The sequence below is a fragment of the Natrix helvetica genome (genome assembly GCF_964273705.1).
Source record: "Natrix helvetica genome assembly, chromosome: 1".
In the NCBI taxonomy this organism is placed as follows: Eukaryota; Metazoa; Chordata; class Lepidosauria; order Squamata; family Natricidae; genus Natrix; species Natrix helvetica.
In genome coordinates this window covers 100,587,462-100,610,919 of record NC_138548.1, presented here as the reverse complement: position 1 = coordinate 100,610,919, position 23,458 = coordinate 100,587,462, and the positions used below count along the sequence as shown (strand labels likewise).

The 23,458-nt window shown below is 39.3% G+C and overlaps 1 protein-coding gene across 8 annotated transcripts in view; it reads right to left on the bottom strand.

The window, feature by feature from the left end:
* The window catches only part of PPFIBP2 (PPFIA binding protein 2), a 149,389-nt gene that overhangs the window by 75,330 nt on the left and 50,601 nt on the right, over window positions 1–23,458 (bottom strand). Inside the window, exon 1 of one of the 8 annotated variants that reach the window (XM_081936505.1) lies at window positions 5,638–5,989. The exons of 6 other annotated variants lie outside the window; for them this stretch is intronic. In XM_081936505.1, the coding sequence (XP_081792631.1) occupies window positions 5,638–5,685 (48 nt within the window). In that variant the 5' untranslated portion in view covers window positions 5,686–5,989. Of the gene's footprint in view, window positions 1–5,637; window positions 5,990–23,458 lie in introns of those variants that run through there. One more of the 8 variants, XM_081936506.1, reaches the window with a different exon arrangement.

The window sequence follows — 23,458 nt, the reverse complement described above, 5'->3', positions numbered from 1 at the left end:
CAAAAAAGCCAATGCAATCCTAAATTGCATTAACAGAGGGATAAAATCAAGATCAAGTGAGGTACTAATACCACTCTATAAAGCCTTAGTAAGACCACACCTAGAATACTGCATCCAATTTTGGTCACCACAATATAAAAAAGATGTTGAGACTCTAGAAAAAGTGCAGAGGAGAGCAACCAGGATGATTAGGAGATTGGAGACTAAAACATATGAAGAATGATTACAGGAACAGGGCATGGCTAGTTTAGTGAAGAGAAGGACCAGTGGAGACCTGATAGTAGTGTTCCAATATTTGAGGGGCTGCCACAGAGAAGAAGGGGTCATGCTATTTTTGAAGGTACCTGAAGGACAAGGAATAATGGATGGAAACTGATCAAGGAGCGATTCAAGCTAGAAATAAATTTTCTGACAGTGAGAACAATCAACCAATGGAACAGCTTGCTTTCTGAAGTTGTGGAAGCTTCATCACTGGAGGCTTTCAAGAAGAGATCAGCCTGCCATTTGTCATAAATGGTGTAGGGCCTCTCCTGCTTGGGCTGGAGAGATTGGACTAGATGACCTATAAGGTACCTTCCAACTCTGTTAAATCTGTTCCTGAGGCTCAGAATATGCTATGAAACTAGCTTAAGTAGATAGTTACAATGAAATAATGTGCAAAATTTGGGATACTATACGCCCTTTTAATAGTCTATATTTCCCTGCAAATTTTATCCTGCTCTAATAAAACACGCCAGCAACAGTTCTAAGCAAAAAGATGTTAGAAAATGGGAGGGGAAATTCTGTTTTTCACACTACTTCAGAATGTACATGGGTCAGGCTGGCTGCTCTTTGGACCTAAACAAGCTAAGGATCCAGATATGAAGCAGGTTGGCTATATTTTGCTCAGTACAACTGCTTATCACTTATGTAAGCAAAGTAATGTTCATATGCAAGATACTGAAAAATGTCAGGTTGAGTTAACTACCCAAGCTATAAAAGGGAGCTGTACCATCAGAACAGCCTGCTTTGCTTTGCGGTATCATTATCCTTGAATACTTAATAAAATCCATGTGCCCTAAAAGCAACTACTCGTGCAGAAAAGATATAGCAGAACATTGAGATATGTTCAGTGCATTGTGGCATTCTGTTAATGAAAAGTGGCAAACGGAAGCAGAGCAGAGACAAGAGAATGTGGTCATCCAGTTATTTGTTTAGTAGCTCATCATTTTGAAGGCTGTGATCTGTTTTATTAATACACACTCAGATTTGAAAAGAAATGGGGGAAGGAACAGCTGTCTGAGCTTTTCAGCACATTTCTGATGTCAAGAGAGAGAAAACTTGAGAACCAGTTGAATAATGTGTTTGACTTTCTGGGGAGTTCAAAATGAGATAGCTTTCTTACTCTGAATCGTGCCATTATTAATGTAATAACCTGATAAAAATTATATAGAGAGGTTTCACAAGAGTTGACTGCATCACATATATCAAGCATATCATTAGCATATTTATTTACAACACTGACAATTGTCTGCTACTGGGTGTCAGGGTTTCAAATAGCATCCTCAATAAAATAAGAGTCTGAGGCTAGAGATTCCTCAAAGTTCCAATTTATTAGAAGAGCCATGTTGGCACATCTGGGAAAACCCAAATCTGAAAGCTTCCAGGTTTTCCACACCCAGTTGAAAGTTCAAGGCCCTACCACAGCACCCACATGTCCATCACATGGTCCAATCAGTCACTGTCCCAAAAGAAGATCCCTCTAGGTGCCAGGGCCGGATGACCTTGACTTTCTGAGAAGGAATGTTATTTTGACTACAAAGCTCCCATGCTCCTTACAATCCCGCCTCCCACAGTAGAAAAGAATATGTGGCAGGCTTGAGGCCCATTGTAAAAGATGGCTTCCAAGCCTGACACTGGGTTTCCTTTACATTTCCCCAAAGAAAGACCTAATAGCTGTAAGCCATGTTGCAGCAACAGGATTTATCCCAAAAGCCAAATTTCTCCATTCAGTCTCTCCTGCCTTAGACAGAAAGGGTCACATTGTGGGCCAAGCTACCTAAAGAGGCTCAGGTAGGGAAACCATTTTAAGGATCCCATTTTACAATGTGATATACTGCCTGAGGCCCAGAGCTTAATGCATCCCTCAAAGATTTCAAAAGACTGTAATTTTTGATGTAACATAAAGATAAACTCATTAAATGCATATCTAATGGATAAACATGATATATTTCATTTAAATGTAAATGACAATAAATTCAATTGAATATTTATCTTTGACTCATCCTTTATTTTTTTGGAGGGGGGAGGGAGATAACCCATAGTGAAGGGTGGCTCTCAGCTTCCTCAAAAGTTATTTATTACTTATTTATAATAGTTATTTATTTATTACAAGAATTATTCTGTTGCCTCACATGTTTCTCAAAATGGGTGAGGCCTCAGCCACCTAGAGTTTCCCCCAAGTGAGATGAAGTTGAATAAATAAATAAATAAAAATAATTTTCAGGCAGTCTCTAATGAAAACATTGTAGAGTATAAGCTGCATATTTCTTAACTAGTGGGACAAAGTTATGGGAAGTATCTCAATCATCAGCTTGCTAATCATCAGCTCACCTAGCCAACATTTCCCCCCTTGGTTTGAGCTACATTCAGAGAACTAGCTGTGCACAGCAATATCATTCTCCACGTGGGGAGACCCCTGTCGATACAGCTTTATGTTGACTCATTGTGGGTGCATAAAGATGTGGAATTTTGTTTTCAGCATGTCACTGGCAGCCTGAGTTGAAGTGGGAATCATAGTTTATCATAGAGGAATATGATCCTGTTTTCAAATATAGAGAAATACTTGGTGATACTGCACCAAGTGTCCCGCCATTGAAGTGAAGATGGATCCTAGAAAACGGTCTTGGTTGATGGCCTTGAAGGACAGGAGAAAGAGTCACTATCAAGGCAATGGTCAGTTAAGCAAGGCTTGAGCCTGGGCCAAGAAATTAACTTGAGAAAATTGTCCCAGGCAAGTTCACAGGAAGGGGGTGCAGAGAGAGAAAAATGTTCAGACTTGCAAGATTCTGTTATCATAGCTGTTACGATAAAAGTAATCCTGATCTATAGGGAATTGGCTTCTTAATCTAGTCTATCTTGTAGGGCTGATAATGACACATACCACCTCTACGATTCTATGTAAGCTGACCTTTTATAGCCTAGAGTTATATACTAAACAGACAATTACGATTCTTTTAGCACATCATGGTTTTAAAAACCCAGGCCTGACAATATGTTAACCAAGGCTTTTTCTGGACTGATCCATTGCTTTGATTTAGTAGATTTCATGCATTGATAAACATATGGAAAGGAGAAAATGCCTGATAAAAATAATACAACAGAAAGCAAAATAAGGAAGTGGCTAATTTGCATCACATGTGATCTTCTAAAGATGGACAAACATGCGTTAAGTAATGCTTTTTTTCTTACTAACTCTTTTTTAGCATAATTACTTTGTTATGCTTCTCTTGTGAAAAAAATTTCATTATTTGACTCCTGACACTTGACCTTTCTATGTGCTCGTATACAAAGGCACTTTCTGACATTAGTTTTCAAACTAATTTTGGAACGCTTTCAGGAAAATATTGCATTTTTTTTCTGGGCATTGGTTTGATGATATATAGGAAATCTTACATAATCTTTTCTTTTCGTTCAAGTAAAGCAGATTTATGTTTTTTAATCTATTTCATCCATTAATCTATTTCATCCATTGAATATGTGAATGGTTTTAGATTATTTATTTCAGTTCATTCTTATAACGAACTTGTAATCTTGCAACATCAGAACAGAAATCACATTTGAATCCCCCTCCCCCAGTCCAAGACTGCCTTCTCTTTGAAATTAGAGCCTGCTTTGGCAAATGCCACCGAGGACGGATAGAAGTCCAGCTCAATTCCTTTCTCTCTCTCACCCTGGAGTGTAGAGGAAGTAGTTTTTATTACCAGTCATAGAGCATCGTTTTACCACCACAGCTGGTGGCCAAGCATGCAGCACCAATGTAATCATATGCCATTAAAAAATCAGTGTAGAATGAATTTTTTAAAAAATAAGATGACTTATCAAAGGAGCTTGTGAAATTTCATGGAAATCATATTTTTTCCTCTGGGAGGAATAATAGAATAACAGAGTTGGAAGGGACCTTGAAGGTCTTCTAGCCCAACCCCCTGCTCAGACAGGAAGCCCTATATTATTTCAGACAAATGGTTGTCCAATCTCTTCTTAAAAACTTCCAGTGTTGGAGCATTCACACCTTCCGGAGGCAAGTTGTTCTACTGATTAGTTGTTCTGTCAGGAAATTTCTCCTTAGTTCTAGGTTGCTTTTCTCCTTGATTAAGTACCTTGAATTCTCTTCATGCACTACTGCTCCACTACATAGTATCTCTTCCCAGCCCTTTTAGAAGTAGGGCATTTAGTTCCTTAAAAGCCTTCTATATAAAACCAAAACCATTAAAACCCCATCCTACTTCTCTTTCCTCAGAATCTGAGAAAAATAGGAGAGTAAATATACTTAACAAAGCATATTGGGAAATAATCCCAATTTCTCCCATGGCTTTGAGAATTAGTTGTCTAAAAAAGAAATTAGTATGCAATTATTATACAGCTTTCTGGAAAGTGCTCTTAAGCTTGTTTGTTAACAAGTTTATTTGAAAGAGCAATCTTCTCTCTTAACTCACCCATCCACCTTTTAGGAAAATCTTTTTAAAGTCTGTTTTTTAAGTTCCCAGAATTGTAAACATGGGGCTGCAATCTTACATCTACTTACTTAGGAATAAATTATGACTCCAATTGGATTTATCAAGGAAAAGATATGTTCAACATCAGCATGAAATTCCTCAATACATAAATCCAAGTACCTACTGTCAAGTTTTGTAAACTTCAGTGACTACTGTAATAATACTGAATGTAGTGAAGATTGAATCTAAATAATGCAGATTCCCTTTATATTATTAAAATTAAATAGTATAAAAAGAATACTTTATGTAAACAGCATCTTAACTGCAACATTAAAGATACAGTCCCGAACTAGAGGGAATATCTGGAATATACTTCCAGCATTACTGTACATAAAATATACAGTATTGAGTATTTCTTAATAATGGATTTAGATTAAACATAAAATGGAGTGGATCTAAATCAGTTGGTACTAATACATTTTAATCTACTTAAGAAAGCCTGAAACTGTTTAAATCTTTAAAAAAAACACCCTACCTTGCAAGTTAATTAGCTAACTGACTGGTCTGATTAACTGAACTTTTATTAGTTCTAAGAGCAACTGTACAATATCTTTTCAAAAGCTACTAAAGGAAAGCTTTGCAAAGAAACACGATCACCTCACTGGAAAACGGAATCTAACTTGAGCTCTTATGGGGAATGTTCTGTTCCACCACCAAGCTAAACGATTGCCTGATCATTTTGCTTAGACTGTCTTGAGAGTTTTACCCCAAAGACAAAGGAATACTGGCTGTGTCCCCAGTGCCCTCCCTCTCAGGCTACTAGTTTCAAACTAGTAGAACAATTTCTCTCGCAGTGGCAGAAAATGTAACATGCTTAAATTCTTCTCTCCCTATAAGCGTGGTGAATTGTAAAAATGCAAAAAAAAAAAAAAAGGTCACTTACCCTCTTTAGCCACGTGAAGTGTTTGTAAATATTAATCTCACTATCCATGCTGCGGGCCCATTGCAAAGATCTTCTCTTGGTTTGCAGCAATTTCAGCTTAGTTATGGAAAAGCACAAACTCTCCTTCCAACTTCTAGCTAGCAGAACGTCTGCAGCAGCACCTCTCTGACTTTTAACATGTCCTTCAGGCTTACTCTAAACTTTTCTACAGCACTATGTTTACACACAACTGTATAAACTTCAGACTGCATTCCCCACCTCCCCTACTAGCAGCATCTGGCTTTTTTTAAAGAGGAGATCAGTCATCAACTGGCTCTCATATCGTTCCAAAAACATCAAAAGATACTTAAAGCCAAATAGACTCAGAAACAAAAGGAAAAGACGGAAGCTTCCGTAAGCGCAATTGAAGTCCGCAGCGAGAGTGTTCTCGTTTTGATGGTAAAGTAACAAGCTAAAAATTGCCAGGCTGTCATAGAGAAACTATTTTCAAGTAATGCCTTCTCCAGCTTTCTGTTTCAAGAGTGGCTGGAACTCATTACCCCCCAGGACCCTCTATTTCCTGTCTCAGTTTTTACGCTGTGTTTATCCGAAGTCTTCAGAGCCCCAGTTTATTTCAGGCTAGCTTTAGCCTAAAAATAAGCCCTGCTCTTGAGAATTGTTAGTAGCTCCCTTCTCACAACTACTTGGAAAATGACTTTGTCTGTGTAATGCCAAGTATTCCACACTTGGCTGTTGTTTTTAAGTGTGGGGGATGAATGAGCATATCTCAAATTCATAACTCAACATTCTTTTCATTCACTGTTATTGCAGCTGAAAACGGCATAGCCCTGCAGCACTCCAGCTAGGTTGTGATCATGTGAGGTTACAAGGCTCAGAGTGGGTTCCTACTTGTAGTTTTGATGTGTCCCTTTCATCTTCTACGCAAAACCACTAAGCGTTAGCATTTGATTCATTCAAGGTAACCTTGGAGGAAAATATTAATAGAGAAAAATAATCACACATTTTCCTTAGCACTAAGCAGTTACACTCTGTGCATCCACTGAGGGTGCTAAGTTTATAAAGTTTATAAAATTTGACACTTTCAGTCGATTTGACAAAGACTGTGTATTTTGCTGATTTTGTGGAAACATAGGAAATGCCTTATTCCAAGTCAACCTTTGATCCATCTTGCTTAACACTGCCTTCAATGATTGACAGCAAGCTTCCAAAGTTTCAAGGCCTTCTCCAGAGCTGCTGGAGGCATCTAAATCTTAATCTTTTGCATGTAAGGTTAGTAACTATACAACTAAGCTACTCTTCTCTCATAATGGAATGCTTCTAAAATACTAGTAAATATGGTGTAGGCCACTAAAGTATGATAAGTATAATTCCTGTTGCTATCTGATCAGGATGGTTACTTTTTGCTATGGGGAAGTGCCTCAGAAATTGATTGCATATTTGTAGTTAACTGCAGAAATTAAAGCAAGTCTTACAGTAGTAGAGTACCACCTTTGAGTACCACATTTGTTTAAGGGAGAGGAACCATATACCAGTGAAACAGATGCTCATAACTATGGACTTAAGGCTATTCAAAGCATCAAATTTACTATGTAGATTACCTATGATAAATTTAAGGACTCTACTTTCAACTTATAAAGTTTGTTAAGGATCCACTCTGTTAGTCGCTGGGACCCAAAGTTTATTCTACAAGCTTTCGAGCTTGTGCTGGAGCCCATCATCAGGGAGCTTCCCTCTCTCCCGAATAGGTGCACTGGACTTTCTATGTGTTGTATTTATATGGTTCCTGATTATGTGTAGCTTTTAGTTGTTAATTAGGATATTGATGGTGTCCAATGCTAATTCTGAAGAGAGAGAAATTACCTGAAGATGAGCTCCAGCATAAGCGTGAAAGCTTGCAAGAACCAACCTTTGGTCCTGGCAATTAACTCCGATTGGATCCTGTAATAACTTTTGTTCATTCAGTCTTAAATGGACCAGTCCATTTAAGAGCCAAGCTATTTCACTTCAAATGTAGTAATACTTGAAATAGCAGTGTTCCATGGCATAATCTAGATGGGGTTGTTGAAGTTGAAAGGGAGGATTCAAACTAGTGATTTAATAGACTTATGAAGCAGAAAGGTATAACTCTGCTTTTGGCATCTATGTTTACAATATTTTGTTGTTTCATCGTTTATTGTACTAACCATCTTTGATAACTTCATCTTGAAAGGAAAATAAAACATTGAATAGTTCATTAGATATGTGTTCAATGAATCAGGACAGTAAATACATAACATATATGCAGATGGGTTGGTGGGAGTTTTCTTTCAGACTACAGAGGGTGCTTTCTATTTCAAAAATCAGTTTGTAGACAATTCAGTAAGGCTGAAGGTCATCAACAAAAGTAACCTATCGATCCCTACAAAATATTATCAACTATTATGCAAATTTTATTTCGGCAGGATCTCACCTGCCATCTTCAAGCTGTGGGCTTAAAGTGGTGATGACCACAAAACCAGAAACTCAACCAGAAGCCAGACCACAGCTGCATTATTAGCCATTTTAAACCCCTCCAATCCATACATGAAGCAAACTGATTCCCACCACGGAGATGTGGCACGACCACAAACGCCTTCGAAGCCAAACAACAGTAACGCAGCTCACCAGCTCAAATCCCTCTGCAACTCAGACTAACACAAGCACAACCAGGCCCCCACCCAAACAGAACATGCCCCCATCCAATCAGAGCACAGCCAAACTCCCATCCAATCAGAGCACAGCCAAGCCCCCTACCAATCAGAATACACCTCCACCCAATCAGAATACAGCCAAGCTCCCACCCAATCAGCTCACACCCCCACTGGCAGTTAAAAAGAGGAACCGGCTGAGATCTCACATTGCTCCTGGAAGCACCAAGCCGGAAGCACCAGCCTGAAGATGATGAATGAGACTTCATCGAAACGTCGTGAAGATACTTCCAATTCTACGCGGGAGAAAATCCGAACAACCAAAGACGTACATGTATGTGTGTGTGTGTGTGTGTGTGTGTGTGTGTGTGTGTATGTATGTATATATATATATGTTGTATTTGTACTGATAAATAAATAAAGGGAGACTAGTATTTATTTATCAGTACAAATACAACACAAATATAAAAGGCAACATTAAAAAAATAAAAATATGGTTTTCTGCCTGCATGGTCTTCTGTGATGAAGCCGAAGGACAGAAAGAGGGAGTAGTGACCTTCCTCCCATATTTAGGCATACCAGGGGTTGTAACACTAATACATACATACATACATACATACATACATACATACATACATACATATATATTTGTTTTCTGAGGTTTTCGCGGGTGTTTGTATGTATGTCTTTGGTTGTTCGGGTTTTCTCCCATTCTACACAAACCGAAAAATATCCACCATCCTAAGAAACCCCAAAGACAAAATAGAGTTAGAAAATCAAGGAGTATATGAAATCCCATGCACCACCTGTACCACCACATACATTGGACAAACCAACAGAAGAATAAAGGCATGCATTGAAGAACACAAAAACTCAGTCAGAAAGGAGGAACCAACTTCTTCCCTGGTCCAACACCTCAAAGCCACAGGACATGATATAGACTTTAAAAAGACCAGAACTATTGCCAAAATTGAACACTTTAACAACAGAATAATCAGAGAAGCTATTGAGATAGAAAAACGACCACACAGCATGAATAAACGAGATGATACCTCCCGCCTACCAGCAATTTGGAAACCCGCCCTCACTGACAACGAGTCCCTAACACAAAGAATGATACCAGACCCACACTCATGAAAACCACACAGGATGTCACTATCACACATCCACGCAAAAAGCAAGCCCAAACCCACACCGATAATGACCACAAACCAGAAGCCGGACCACAAACCAGAAGCCAGACCACAGCTGCATTATTAGCCACTTTAAACCCCTCCAATCCATACATTAAGCAAACTGATGCCCACCACGGAGATGTGGCACGACCACAAACGCGAAGCCAAACAACAGTAAAGCAGCTCACCAGCTCAAATCCCTCTGCAACTCAGACTAACACAAGCACAACCAGGCCCCCACCCAAACAGAACACGCCCCCATCCAATCAGAGCACAGCCAAACTCCCATCCAATCAGAGCACAGCCAAGCCCCCTACCAATCAAAATACACCTCCAACCAATCAGAATGCAGCCAAGCTCCCACCCAATCAGCTCACACCCCCATTGGCAGTTAAAAAGAGGAACCGGCTGAGATCTCACATTGCTCCTGGAAGCACCAAGCCGGAAGCACCAGCCTGAAGATGATGAATGAGACTTCATCGAAACGTCGTGAAGATACTTCCAATTCTACGCGGGAGAAAACCCGAACAACCAAAGACATATATATATATATATATATATATATATATATATATATATATATATACACACACACACACACACACACACACACACACACACACACACACACACACACACACACACATATATATATATACACACACACATACATACATACACGTACATACTGAGGGCCATTGGGAATCTAATTAATCAATGTGTCCCACTTCAAACTTAGAAAATTCTTCCGTTTTTTTTCCTTTCCCAAACTGTAATCTGAAAGTCATATATTATTCTACATAACTTCTACATCCTCATTTGTAATTGATACCTCGAACATTTCAGTAAATGCAGAACCTCCTATTTCTCTTATACTTGAGAGGAGTGGCCAAGGAATAGAGAAGTAATTCTGTTTATCATTTTCTGCCTAAATAGAATCCCCAGTGGCAAGGGAGAACCCAAACAGGCACTAGAATTAAAATCAGTAGCATTTGAATTGTTTATTGAATGTTAATCATCATAGCACAGCTAGTTAAGGTCCCTTCTCAGGGTAAATGTACTTCCCCTATACTGTCTGTAGTACAGAATGAGTTCATAATGTTCTGAGTGGCAAAGCATATCTTCCATTGTCCCAACCTTTATAAATATGTAACTGAATTGAGGTCTCCCTACCAATAAATGAAGGTCTATAGCTAGAAAGAAGAGCTGAAAGGGAGACTGTGCTGCAAGCCACCTCAAATATTGACTTTCAAATATTGAAAGCACTATTTGCATGGACAAAATCAGCACATTTAAAAGATTCCACATACCCATTTCTTGTTCACTGACCTCCTCCAGGTTTCACATAACTGAACCTTGATCCTCTCATTGTTCTTCTTGACTACAAAGGAACTGAAACTTCCAGAGACTTTAATCCAACACTCCTGTTAGTACCCTCATGGTTAGGAATGTTGACGAAGTACATTCCAGTGAATCACATGCCACCCTGTTACCTGCCTCTTAGTTTCAGGTCACAATAGCACTCCAGTCCCAAGTAGTTTGGAGAAAGAGAGGTTTTGAACAAACAGTGAAACGCTGAGCAAACAATGTTCCTTAAATGGGTGAGGAACTTCAATAAACTTCCTTTCCACCTGTTCATTTCTTCCGCTCAGGATGCAAGAAAATTAGTATTTTCAATTTTGAAAGCTGATTTAATCTGTTAGTTGCTCTTACTTACAACTAAAAGATGCCACTGAACAAGGATGTCTCTCTCCTCAGTTGGTAAGCTGATTTAAGACTGTGCTTTTGTTTAGAAGAGTGCTTTGGCCATTTCTCCATGCCAGAAAACAAAAGTAAACTGTCAGTGAACATACTGCCTGCAACTTCCTGGAACAGATTCTCAAGAGTTAACCCTTGAGTTCATAAACCCAGTAAGTTTTACATAAATCCTTCCCTTTCCTTTGATGTTTATGTCTGTGTCCTAAATACACATATATAAACACATGTCTCAATGAATTAATGAACTCCTTCAAAGAACTGATTTTATTTTACTGCCTCTTTTTAGTTTGTTTTATAATGACTTTGAAAATTCTGTTTCGATGAGTCTCTCGGGCATTTTACAATGTAGTTTTTTTTTTTAAAAAAACCATTAACACCAACACTGTCATAATATCACAATCAAACACCAGGAGCAATCTGTCTAGAAATTAGAATCCACCTAGAAAGAATAATAATAAATAATACAAAAAACAATAATAAAACACAACTGAATACTTTGTTTTAAATTTTCTGTAGAATGAACAAAGAACTTACTGTAGCTTTTAGCAGTTGAAGGACTTGATAAACTTGCTTGCAAAATAAATTGTACTGAATGAATGCTCTATAGATCACCACCTATTATCTTGCCATAAGGCTTAATTTTAGAGAAGACCTTTTGTTAGTTAATTGAGCAAATATGTGTTTAAGTAGATGTGTGTGTGTGTGTGTGTGTATAACATGTTTGTGTACACTAATGGTTCATGTCCATGTATGTGTGCACTAAAGAGGAGTTTCACATGCACTCAGAGCTTAGAACGAATAGAGCAAATTGAGCTCAAATGTAAGTCCTAGATTTTTGTTGTTGTTAGTTGCGAAGTCATGTCCTACCCATCGTGACCCCATGGACAACATTCCTCTAGGCCTTCCTGTCCTCTACCATCCTCTGGAGTCCATTTAAGCTCACGCCTACTGCTTCGGTGACTCCATCCAGCCACCTCATTCTCTGTCGTCCCCTTCATATTTTGCCCTCAATCTTTCCCAGCATTAGGCTCTTCTCCAGTGAGTCCTTCCTTCTCATTAGGTGGCCAAAGTATTTAAGTTTCATCTTCAGGATCTGGCCTTCTAAAGAGCAGTCAGGGTTGATCTTCTTTAGGACTGACCGGATTGATCGCCTTGTGGTTCAAGGGATTCGCAGGAGTCTTCTCCAGCACCATAGTTCAAATGCCTCACTTTTTTGGCACTTAGCCTTTCTCATGGTCCAACTTTCTCAGCCATACATTGCAACTGGGAAAACCATAGCCTTAACTATGCACACTTTTGTTGTCAGGGTGATGTTTCTGCTTTTTAGTATGCTGTCTAGATTTGCCATAGCTTTCCTCCCCAGGAGCAAGTGTCTTTTAATTTCTTGGCTGCAGTCCCCATCTACGGGGATCTTGGAGCCCAGGAAAATAAAATCTGTCACCACCTCAATTTCTTCCCCATCTATTTGCCAGAAATTGAGAGGGCCAGATGCCATGATCTTAGTTTTCTTAATGTTGAGTTTCAAGTTAACTTTTGCACCTTCTTCACCTGCATCAAGAGCCTCTTTAGTTCTTCTTCACTTTCTGCCATTAGAGTGGTATAATATGCATATCTGAGGTTGCTGGTATTTCTCCCGGCAATCTAAATTCCAACTTTTGATTCATCTAGCCCCGCCTTTCTCATGATGTGCTCTGCATATAAGTTAAACAGGCAGGGCAACAGTATTCAGCCTTGTTGAACTCCTTTCCCAATTTTGAACCAATCAGTGGTTCCGTGTCCAGTTCTCACTGTTGCTTCTTGACCCGCATATAAAGTCCTAGATAGACCATCTTAAAACTGGAAATAGAATATTCCTTGTAAGTAGAGGACAACCAGGTACTTCATGTATGCTTCTTAAGTTCCATGGCATAGAAAAGTGAAATATGCAAAATTCCTAAAGACAACCACAAATAATCTCAGTGGGAAAGGAGCAGATTAGTTTCTATCTGGATATTTATTTATTTCGTTTCGACAACCCCACACTGGTTTCATGGAGTTTTTTTAAAAAATTAAACCATGCATGGACCAGTTAAAAGCATACAAAACCTGAAGCACAGAACCTAGAAAAAGCAAAAAAGTGCCCAATGTACTCTAGAAGACCTTCGTTTTCACCTGTTACTAGAGGGAGGTAAACGCTAGGGCTACTCTACTTTTCAATTAGGATGGTTGTTACAGAGAGCTGGTGTTGCTACTGAGTGATTTTAGTAGATAGATGTGATCCTAAGCTTGGTGCAAACCCAAAGAGGGACTTTGTAGGTTAACACTAGTGCTGTTAATTGTGTTTTTAATTTTTCATCCAGAAGCCAACAGAAAACCAATCTATGTCCTGTGGCCCAGATGTATTTGTTTAACAACTGAGTCAATCACTAGATAGGCATCTTAATTTTGGATCAAATGAAGCTTCTGGATGATCTTTAAAGACAGATCCATGTAGAACACATTATAAGTGGAGACAAAAGCATAAAGAGATACCACTGGAGCTCCCCAAATACCCCAATGGACAAATATTACCTCTGTCTTGTTGGACCTCAATTTTAGCCTGTTTACTCCCATCTAGACCTTCACAACTCAAGTACTGGGATAGGCTCATCATCATACTTATGACAATGAATAGATAGATGATCTCAAAAAGCTGAATAGATAGATGACCTCAAAAAGCTCAAAAATCATTTTTTCCCCAATCATGACCTCTCGTAGAACTGCAGTTTAGAAACGTTATTGTAGAATCACTGGAACTAATACTCTGGGTAATGTGCATGGATAGTACTTTTACTTATTCCAGCTGTAACCTTTTCATGTACATGAGATAACAGAATAGAGATGGAAGCCCTCTCCAGTTCTGCATAAAATGAATGGGATGTTGTGGGGAAAATGCCCACTTCAACAAGGAACCAAACATTTGTAAACAGATGCAATAGAGCCGTGATGGCGAACCTATGGCACGCGTGCCACAGGCGGCACACGGAGCCATTTCTGAGGGCACGCGAGGCATTGCCCTGTCAGCTCCAGTGCGCATGCACCCGCTGGCCAGCTGATTTTCGATAGTTTTTTTAAAACTCCGGAGGATTCCCTGAAGCCTCCAAAGGGCGAAAAACAGCCCAATGCAAAGAGAGCTGCCGGAACGGGGAAAGACAAGCGGCACAGAAAAAGGCTTCTTTCACTCGTGCTGGCTGCTCTGTTCCCCCCTCCCCCTGCTACTAAAAAGGATCCTGCCCGATTGCTTGAATCCACAGGGAAATGAGAGAGCTGCCAGCACGAGTGAAAGAAGCCTCTTTTCTTGCCGCTTGTCTTTCCCCCGTGCTGGCTGCTCTGTTCCCCCCTCCCCCCTGCTACTAAAAAGGATCCTGCCCGATCGCTTGAATCCACAGGGAAATGAGGAGAGCTGCCAGCAGGGGGGAAAGACAAGCAGTAAGGAAAGAAGAAAAGAGGCTTCTTTCACTCAACGTGGCTGCTGTTGCCCTTTTCTCCATTTCAGTGGTAGGACATCGAGGTTGCCCCACCCACCATCGCCCAGGTCCTCGCTTCTCCCAAACATTTCTTTGCCTACCTGATTTCCAGCTCCATCGCGTTTCTTGCCATCGTGTGCAGAGAAACAAAGTTTGTGGGACTAAAAAAAAACTTCAATCAATTACAACTTGGGGAGGGGGAAGAGATCTCGCAAAGTTGGAATTGATTGATTGAAAGGAGTTTTTTTTAGTCCCACAAACTTTGTTTTCCTGTCCAAAACGGCAAGAAACACAATGGAAAAATGCTACGGAGGGGAAATTAAATAGGCAAAGAAATGCTTGGGAGAAGCGAGGACCTGGGTGATGGGGCAGGCTCCATGGAGTGGTGCTGAAATGGAGAAAAGGGCAACAGAGCAGCCACCTTGAGGGGGGAAAAGCTGCTTTTCCTTATTTCCTTGCTACTTGTCTTTCCCTCATGCAGATTGGTCTCTTCCTCATTTCCCTTTGGACTGCAGTGACCAGGCAGGATCCTCTGTGCTAGCACGGGGGAGGAGGGGAAACAGAGCAGCCACCTTGAGGGAAAAAAAGCTGCTTTTCCTTATTTCCTTGCTGCTTGTCTTTCCCTCATGCAGATTGCTCTCTTCCTCATTTCTCTTTGGATTGCAGCAACCAGGCAGGATCCTCTATGCTAGCACAGGGGAGGGGGAGAAACAGAGCAGCCACCTTGAGGGGAAAAAGCTGCTTTTTCTTCTTTTCTTGCTGCTTTTCTTTCCCCTGTGCCAGCAGCTCTCTTCATCATTTGTCTATTGACTGTAGTGCCCAGGATCCTCTTTAATAGAAGGGGAGAATTTAGCAACTGAACTCACACCTGCCATTGTAAAAAGGGCCCAATCTTTACACAGGAGAATGATAAGGGAAGGAGCACACTTGAGCATCCCCCCACCCCCACCCCAATCTCTGCCCGTTAGTGGCAGAGCAACTTCTCCCCTCACTGGGTGTTATCCAAGGGGAAGCAGCCAGAGCAGGGAGTGGCGAGGAAGCCTTGTGCAAAAATGTACGGTCCACACAGGTGAGCGGGGACATTACGTTATGTGGGTCGGCACTCGAGTTCGCGTGATAGCGCGCACGTATGTGCTTTTGGCACCCGAGGCGAAAAAGGTTCGCCATCACTGCAATAGAGTATTTTTCATTGGCACGTACAACACTGGGCTCTCAACAAAAGAATGCAAAAGATCTCCAAGTTAAACAAGATTAGGGATTATATAACAACCCCCTCCCCCCAATGATACCTAGAAAGCAATCTTTTCTATTAATAGGATTCTAGCCTGACCTAATTACAGACACTAATACTATATATCATAAACAATAGCCTTTATTGCACCTATGCTGAAAACCAAAAGAAATATAACACTCTGTCTTCTATTACCTGTCTCCTCTCTCTCCAGCATCACCATCAGTTTTATCTGATCCTTTGCAGCTCTCTGTTTTTTTCCTATGCATATATCATCTTCAAGCCATTATACATGAAAACCCTCCACAAATAATAGCACCAGATTGTGAATAAATCTTTTCAGTTTTCAGATTCTTGCCTCACCATTCAAACTTAGTTCAGGAACAATCTAGCTCTCTATAGGAGAAAATGAACCCAATCCAACAACAAATCCAACCCTAACACGATTCCCTAGATTTCTAGCTTTCTGTCTGACTGGTTTCCAAAGAATGAATAATCACCATAAATTAGTGTGCTTATCACCAATAAGCATCATTAATACCAACTCATTTTTACAGCATGTTTCAATTATCCTCATATTCGTTCTTTGGGCTGCATTTGTCATGCATCTATGAGGTTGTTGAGCCAAGCTGTTTTTTTTTTTAAACAAAGTTTTATTGGTTTTTTTAAAAATTTACAGGGAAAAAGGTAATGGAAAGGTACAAATTTTGGCAGTTGCAATGTGCGGTAGGTGCCCCCTCCCTCCATACTCAAAGTATACATTTACATAAAATTCATTACTAAATAGTAACATATAGTCAGCATATAAATTCAATTAATAATTTCGGTCAACTTATGTCAAGCAGATTTTCTTATTCATTTTTGTGATCTGAGTTTTCTCGGTATTGCCCCATCTCCCCCCGCTGGCAGAGCTCCGGCCCCTCCCGTGTCCTGTGTATCTGGTGTAGAGTCATCTGGTTTTTCTAGGAGAGCTTTGTTTTTTTCCATAAAGACCTGCGCCTCTATGGGTGTATTGATTCTAACTCTTGTGTCCTCCCAGAATACTAGCATACCTTCAGGCATCAGCCATCTGAACCACACCCCCTTCTGGCATAATTTCTTCGCTAATTGCGAATAGCTTTTTCTTTTTTCCCTCACTTTCTTGGGGATCTGTTTCAGAATGGTTATTTGTCTGTCCTGATATTTCAAAGCTTGCCCCCTTTGTGCACTCAGAATTTCATCTCTTGTACTTTTTCTGAGGAACTTAATGTGTACCTCCCTGGGTACATTGTGTGTTCTAGCATAAGCTGAGTTCACTCTATATACCAAGTCTAGTTCCCACCCCATCTGTTGTTTCTCTTTCTGGATATATTCAGCCAAAATACTTGTCATAATGTCCCTTATGTCTTCATCATCTTTCTCCACCACATTTTGAAATCTAAGATAAAAGGACATTCTCTCAAATTCTATTTTCATCTGTTGGGTATCAATTTCTTTGTTCCCCTTCTGCACCCCCTGCATCCCCTCCCTCATCTCAGCCATCCCACCCTCCAAAAGATCCAGTCTCTGTGAGTTTTTATTAATTTGGGCCTGGTTCTCTTTAATTTCTTCTTTCATCTCTTTTAGTTGTCTTTTTATTTCCTCTTGTCCCTGTAGAAGTTGCTGAAACATTTGTTGAAATTCAGTCTCTGTAGTTTTAGGTTGCATCAAAGCTGTTATCGTTGATTGTGTACTCGGACTGGATGTTGTAGATGTCGGGGCAGAGGCAGCAAAGCCAGGCTTCCCAGGAGGTGGTTTTTTAGGAGGCATTGTTTGTGAAATAAAGAGTTCAGTCAATGCAGAGAATGATCAGTCAGAGGGATAGGACAGCCAGGAGAGTCCAGGAGACAGGAGGTCCAGGCAGAAGGGGATTTTTCTAGTCACACTGGCAATAGAGTAAAGTTTTTCACGCCAGGGAGTCCAAAATGTAGCAATCAACAAGAGATTTGTCTGAGTAGCATGGGGACAAAGACCGGAAGCCTGAAGTTTTAAAGGTGGAGTCAATTTTCACAGTTCATGAAGACAGTGGAAGTGTGCCATCTTGCCCTGCCAGCTTCGGGTTTAGAGGCATAACAAAGTTTTCAAAGTTTCCAAACTTTCCAGATCATCATTCCATTGTAAATTTAGGTTCAAAATTCGCCATTAATAGGAGAGTGACATCATTAGTTGGCTCTCCCCCCTCCTCCTTCCCTTGGGGCTGAGAGCAAAATTGTTTCAAGCCGCCTGTCCGAGGGGGGGAGGAAATCCCCCTCCCTCCAGCCGCGCTTCTCCAGCCAAGCCGAAGGTGAAGTTTAGACTGCTGGCAATTTTTCCAAATTAGTGAAGGGAATGAGAGGGAGTTGTCGCCTCACCGCACCGCAGCCGCGTCCTTCTGCTTGTTTTTTTCTTCCGTCAGCCTCGCAGCGAAGATGCCGGAGCGTCCCCCATCATGCTCCCCAGTGCCTAGAGCGAGGCGGGGGGGCCCCCGGCCACCGCCGATCCAGGGGATCCCCCGCGGTGCCGCTCCTCCGGCAGGAGCCTCTACGGGGCGTCCTGTGCCCCCCAAGGAGTGGGGAGCTCACCAGGAAAGCGCGGGGCGAGCAAAGCTTGCCCGTCGCCATCAGCCGCCGGAACCGGAAGTGAGCCAAGCTGTTTTGAAGCTTAAAATAATAAAATAACAGTTGAATTTGATTCCTGTTATGTCTACAAAGATATGGCCAAACGATTCTCTTGGCAGTAGCACTCACAAGAATTGCTATCTTCTGGGATGGTAAGAAGTTCTTTCAAATGAATTTCTTTTTTTAAATTACCGATTCCTCTAATATTATCTTATTAGTCATTAAAATGTATAAGATAACAAAAAAATAACTTCAAGTATTGTTCAGTGATTGATAAATTTGTATAACTTAAAAACTGTCCTAAGAACAGCACTGACTACCTACAGCACAGACATGCATGCATACTGAAAATGAATTTTTTAAAGCAGAACAGAAATCACCATATAACAGCAAAATATATACAGTAGAGTTAATCCTTGCACCCTACATATCCATTGTCCTTTTATCGTCATTTCAATCTTCTGAGGACCAATCCAATACAGTTGTGACCGTTAAATATAAATAAATAACCAACAGCTTCACTTGGAGTTTGCATGACCCAACATAGCCAATTAAGCACCAACCAGCTGTGAAATCTGATAATAATCTAAAATCGGCCATTAATTTTACATGAATTGAAACTGTATCAAATCCAAGGTGCCTGCCTGCCTATACATGACCTGGAACAAACAAACTTTTTTCCCACCTGCAGGCAGAATGAAAAGATTGCCAAATGATTACCGCATCATAACGGCACTTACTTATGCTTACAAAAAAAAAAAAAGAATTGTCTTTCAAAAACCTTTTTAAGAGGAAAAACAGTAACCTCAAGAAATAGAAAAAGTTTGAATTTTGTTACCATTTCAGTACCAATCACGAATGTGAGCTGTAAAAATTCATTCCATATTTTTTTGTTTACATATTTTTTTCCTACCTAGTAATTGTAATATTATCATGACAGTATGACCGAAGGCAATTGGGTTCAAATGACAAAGTAATTTTACAAATGCTTAAAAATGCAAATAACTCATCTGGCCAATCCAAAGGCAGGATAAAATACAACTATCACCTTCATCAATTCCATACAGTCCTCCTTTGCCACTTCTAATTCCTTCAAAGATTATTCAATTTTTTGTTACTTAACTGTAAAATGAAGAATGAACCATTTTCTTGAGAAAAATATATTGTACACAATCAATACATTTTAGATTTTTCAGTTCGGAATGATCATAGACACTAAACCAGCCAATTTGAATTTTTATGATATATTACCTCTTTAGCACTCAGAATAAGATATATATAGGGTGATAATCCCACAGTTTATTTCCAGTTCAGTAATCCTTCTGGGAACTGATGTTATATGCCACAGATGCTATATACATATATATCTTCCAACCAAAACTCTCTCAAAAATTATGCAAGTGAGATGGAAATTATATACGTTCAAATATTCCTTTTTGTCATTGTTTCCATAGTAGTTTCCATTATGCTGATGTTCAGCAGTGGAATATAAGTCAGCATTCACATTTTCAAAATTAAAGTCATATATTATATTATGTTAAAAGTGAGATGATGGTTCTAAAATTTAAAGATGATTAAAACAGATGCCTTGTCTATAGCAATACATCAACAGCAATGGAAAGAAAGCTACTGATTTAGGTAAGGGAAAGAAATAAGATTACGATAACCTTTCCGCTATATATCACCGTACCCCGGGGAGGCTGTGAAAATCCTGAACTGATGCTTAGAGGATGTGAGGATTTGCATGGGGCAAATCAGAGATGCTGTTCATAAGTAAACATTTAAGCATTCCAACATTGGTGCTGATAGTAATTACCTTGGTGTTCACTCCAAAAGAGGTAGATCTTGACTATGAAGCTCTCCTCTAACGCTTTATGATTATACAACATACTCTTTCCACACCAAGAAAAATCAACTGATGTACTGCAAGTTGTCTCTCTCGTGTGTTTTTTCCAATTCTACCAAAACCAACAGAAAAGGTTGCCAGATGATAGTGGGTATAGGTTCCCACTGATTTTTAGCAGAAAATGCATTGAAATATTAATAAAGGTTAAAACGCATCTACACTAAAGAAAAGCAGGGAGAGGAACTGAGACAAATTTCAGACCATGGACCCTAAACTTAATATTAAAGAATAGCTGCTTTTCACCTTTTTTACTGCACGAAGATAAATAATAATAGAATGGAGTCCCCAGCTACAGAAAGTATGCCTGTATCTCCTCTACACTCAATTTTTCCACACTGAAATTAAAGTTTTGAACACAGAAGAAGAAGAAAAAATACCCAGAACATTAATGGCTTAGCAACAACTATATTATTTATCTTTTACCATTAATATTAGAAATTCTATCCAGTGATGTTTGCTAACGATATCTACTAAAATGCTTAATATTTGTAAATTTGATAAAAAGGGAAGTGGTAATCAGGCTGTTGAATTTGAGAGACTTGTAATGAAGCACTAGGACTGTAACCGGAAATTTTGGCCTCAGGGTTTGTTGATTACTCACAAGCTAAACATTTTGAGTCACTGTAAACTTGTAGTGTTACTTGAACCAAAGGCTTATGGGTGACAAAATCTCATTTTACTGTATTCACATCACTTCTCTGTGGGATAGATATAGCAGGTAAGAAAAAAACCCCATTAAATTTCAGGTTTATAAAGCAATTGAAGGAGACCAACTTGATTGATGGAATAATAATAATAATAATAATAATAATAATAATAATAATAATAATAATAATAATAATAATAAACAAAAAATTTTATTTGTTAGCCGCACCCTCTCCAGAAAGACTCGGGGCGGCGTACAATAAAAACACATCCCCATGTATTTCAAACTACTGTACTGCCCAGAAATCAAGTTATTAACTTGTGCCAGGGAAACAGAAAATAACCGTGACATATAAAACCTATTTCTAGAGCAAATAAACATTCTGCTAATATTATCTTTTTATTTAATTTCCTACTTGGATACAAAATGGTTTCCAATAACGATACTCTAAAGGTATGACTTGGGAAAGTAACTGTGCATTAAGCAAAATAAAACAAATAAACAAAAATAAAATAAATCATGCAAACATAATTTTAGCTACGTTATTATAAATCAATGGGTTACTCTTTTGTAGAAAGACTGAAACATTTCAAATCTGAATCATCTTGAATTTTAAATTGGTAGCGAATTGGAAGACTGTGTCAAAGATTTCACTGAACAGAAATTAAATCTGTTGGGTACCCTGCCCATGACTCTAAGACCCATTCTAAGATAGTTCAGCCGTGATGCCTCATGTAAACAGACTTGATTTACAATGTGTCAGTCCTCAAAGTATAAGAGAAAAAAAGTTAATGATGGGGAAAGTGTTAGGAGAGCTTTTGCCACTAATTGATTTTACTGGGGGGGGGGGGGAATCATAAGAGCAAATGCAGAAACCACTGCTCCGCCTATTTTAAAAAGTGACCCTGAAATTAATTTCTTAATGGGAGTGCAAAGTTAGCAATGTCTATTCTTTGTAATCAGTTCTGAAGCTTCCTAATAATCTCTATCATAAGATGCTAACAACTGAATGTTGCTCCTATGATACAGAGCAGATCTATCAGAACAATACAAATCCTTTTCATCTTGAAGACATATAAGGGAGCCTTACTCTAGTCTAGGACAGTGATGGCGAACCTTTTTGGCACTGAGCGCCGAAAAGGGAGCGCACGTGTGTGCATGCGGCACCAAGTACCAAAAAGCATGTGTGCGTGCATGCTCATCTGGGCCGCAACCAGGAAGAGGATCTGCCAAGGGAGCATGCGTGCGCTGGAAAAATGTACTTCCGGTTTTTGGCGTATGCATGCACCCCAGCCACCAAGTGTTCCGGTTACTGCCGTGCATGCGTGCATGCTGATCAGCTGGGAGACCAAGTCTTCCAGTTTCTGGTACTGTGGCGCACATAAAGGCCAACTGATCGTCATGTGCACTTGTATGCCAGACACCCAGAAGAAGAATGGGCAACGCCGCACATACCAGGCGATATAGCTCTGTGTGCCACTTCGGGCATGCATACCGTAGGTTCGCCATTATGGGTCTAGAAGGACCATGTTAAATATAATAAATTAAGATTTCTTTATTCTGCTTGACCAACCTGACATAGGTTTTTAAACCGGCCATATTTAAAATGAATATTAAAATACTTTAATTAAAAAAAAGTATAGCGTTCATAGTTGATTTATGTTTACATTAGTTCTCTCAATACTACTTTGTGTTATATCATATGCTGAAGATTCGTTACAGTGTTGAAGCAGAGCAGTAGAACCAATTCATTTGTGCCTTAGCATTTCCTAATGTCATGATTGCCATGAATACATATCTGTACAAGTACTGCAAATAAGCCTAAATACATATCTGAAAATATATACCCTTTAAACAGTTAATTTAGATCAATTCATCTAATAATAACATGAAGATAGTACGACAAATATTAATTACGAAAAAAGTGTCGAGTCACTTTATGAACAATTTCCTGTACAGGAAACTTATTACTAGCTGACAACGCATTCATTTCCTTGCTAATTTATTTCAGAGCAACAAATTAGGTGTCAAATGGAATAATACAATTTCCTTTCTCTATACTTATAATTAATATTAGGATAGTCACAAATGAAGCACAGAATTTTTGGAAGCTAAAGGAAAGTAAAACAACTAATAAAATAAATCACACAAACTTTATAATTTTAGCTATATTATTATTAAGTATTTGATTAACCAGAACCAAACCCTTCAGATTTAAAGCTTAAGAGGGTAGAGGCAATATTCAAAATACAATACAACAAAACAAAACGAAGTCTGTACTTTTAACAATTTTTAAGGAAGTGCACCATACAGATTAGAAACTCTTCTGTTGTGAGAGT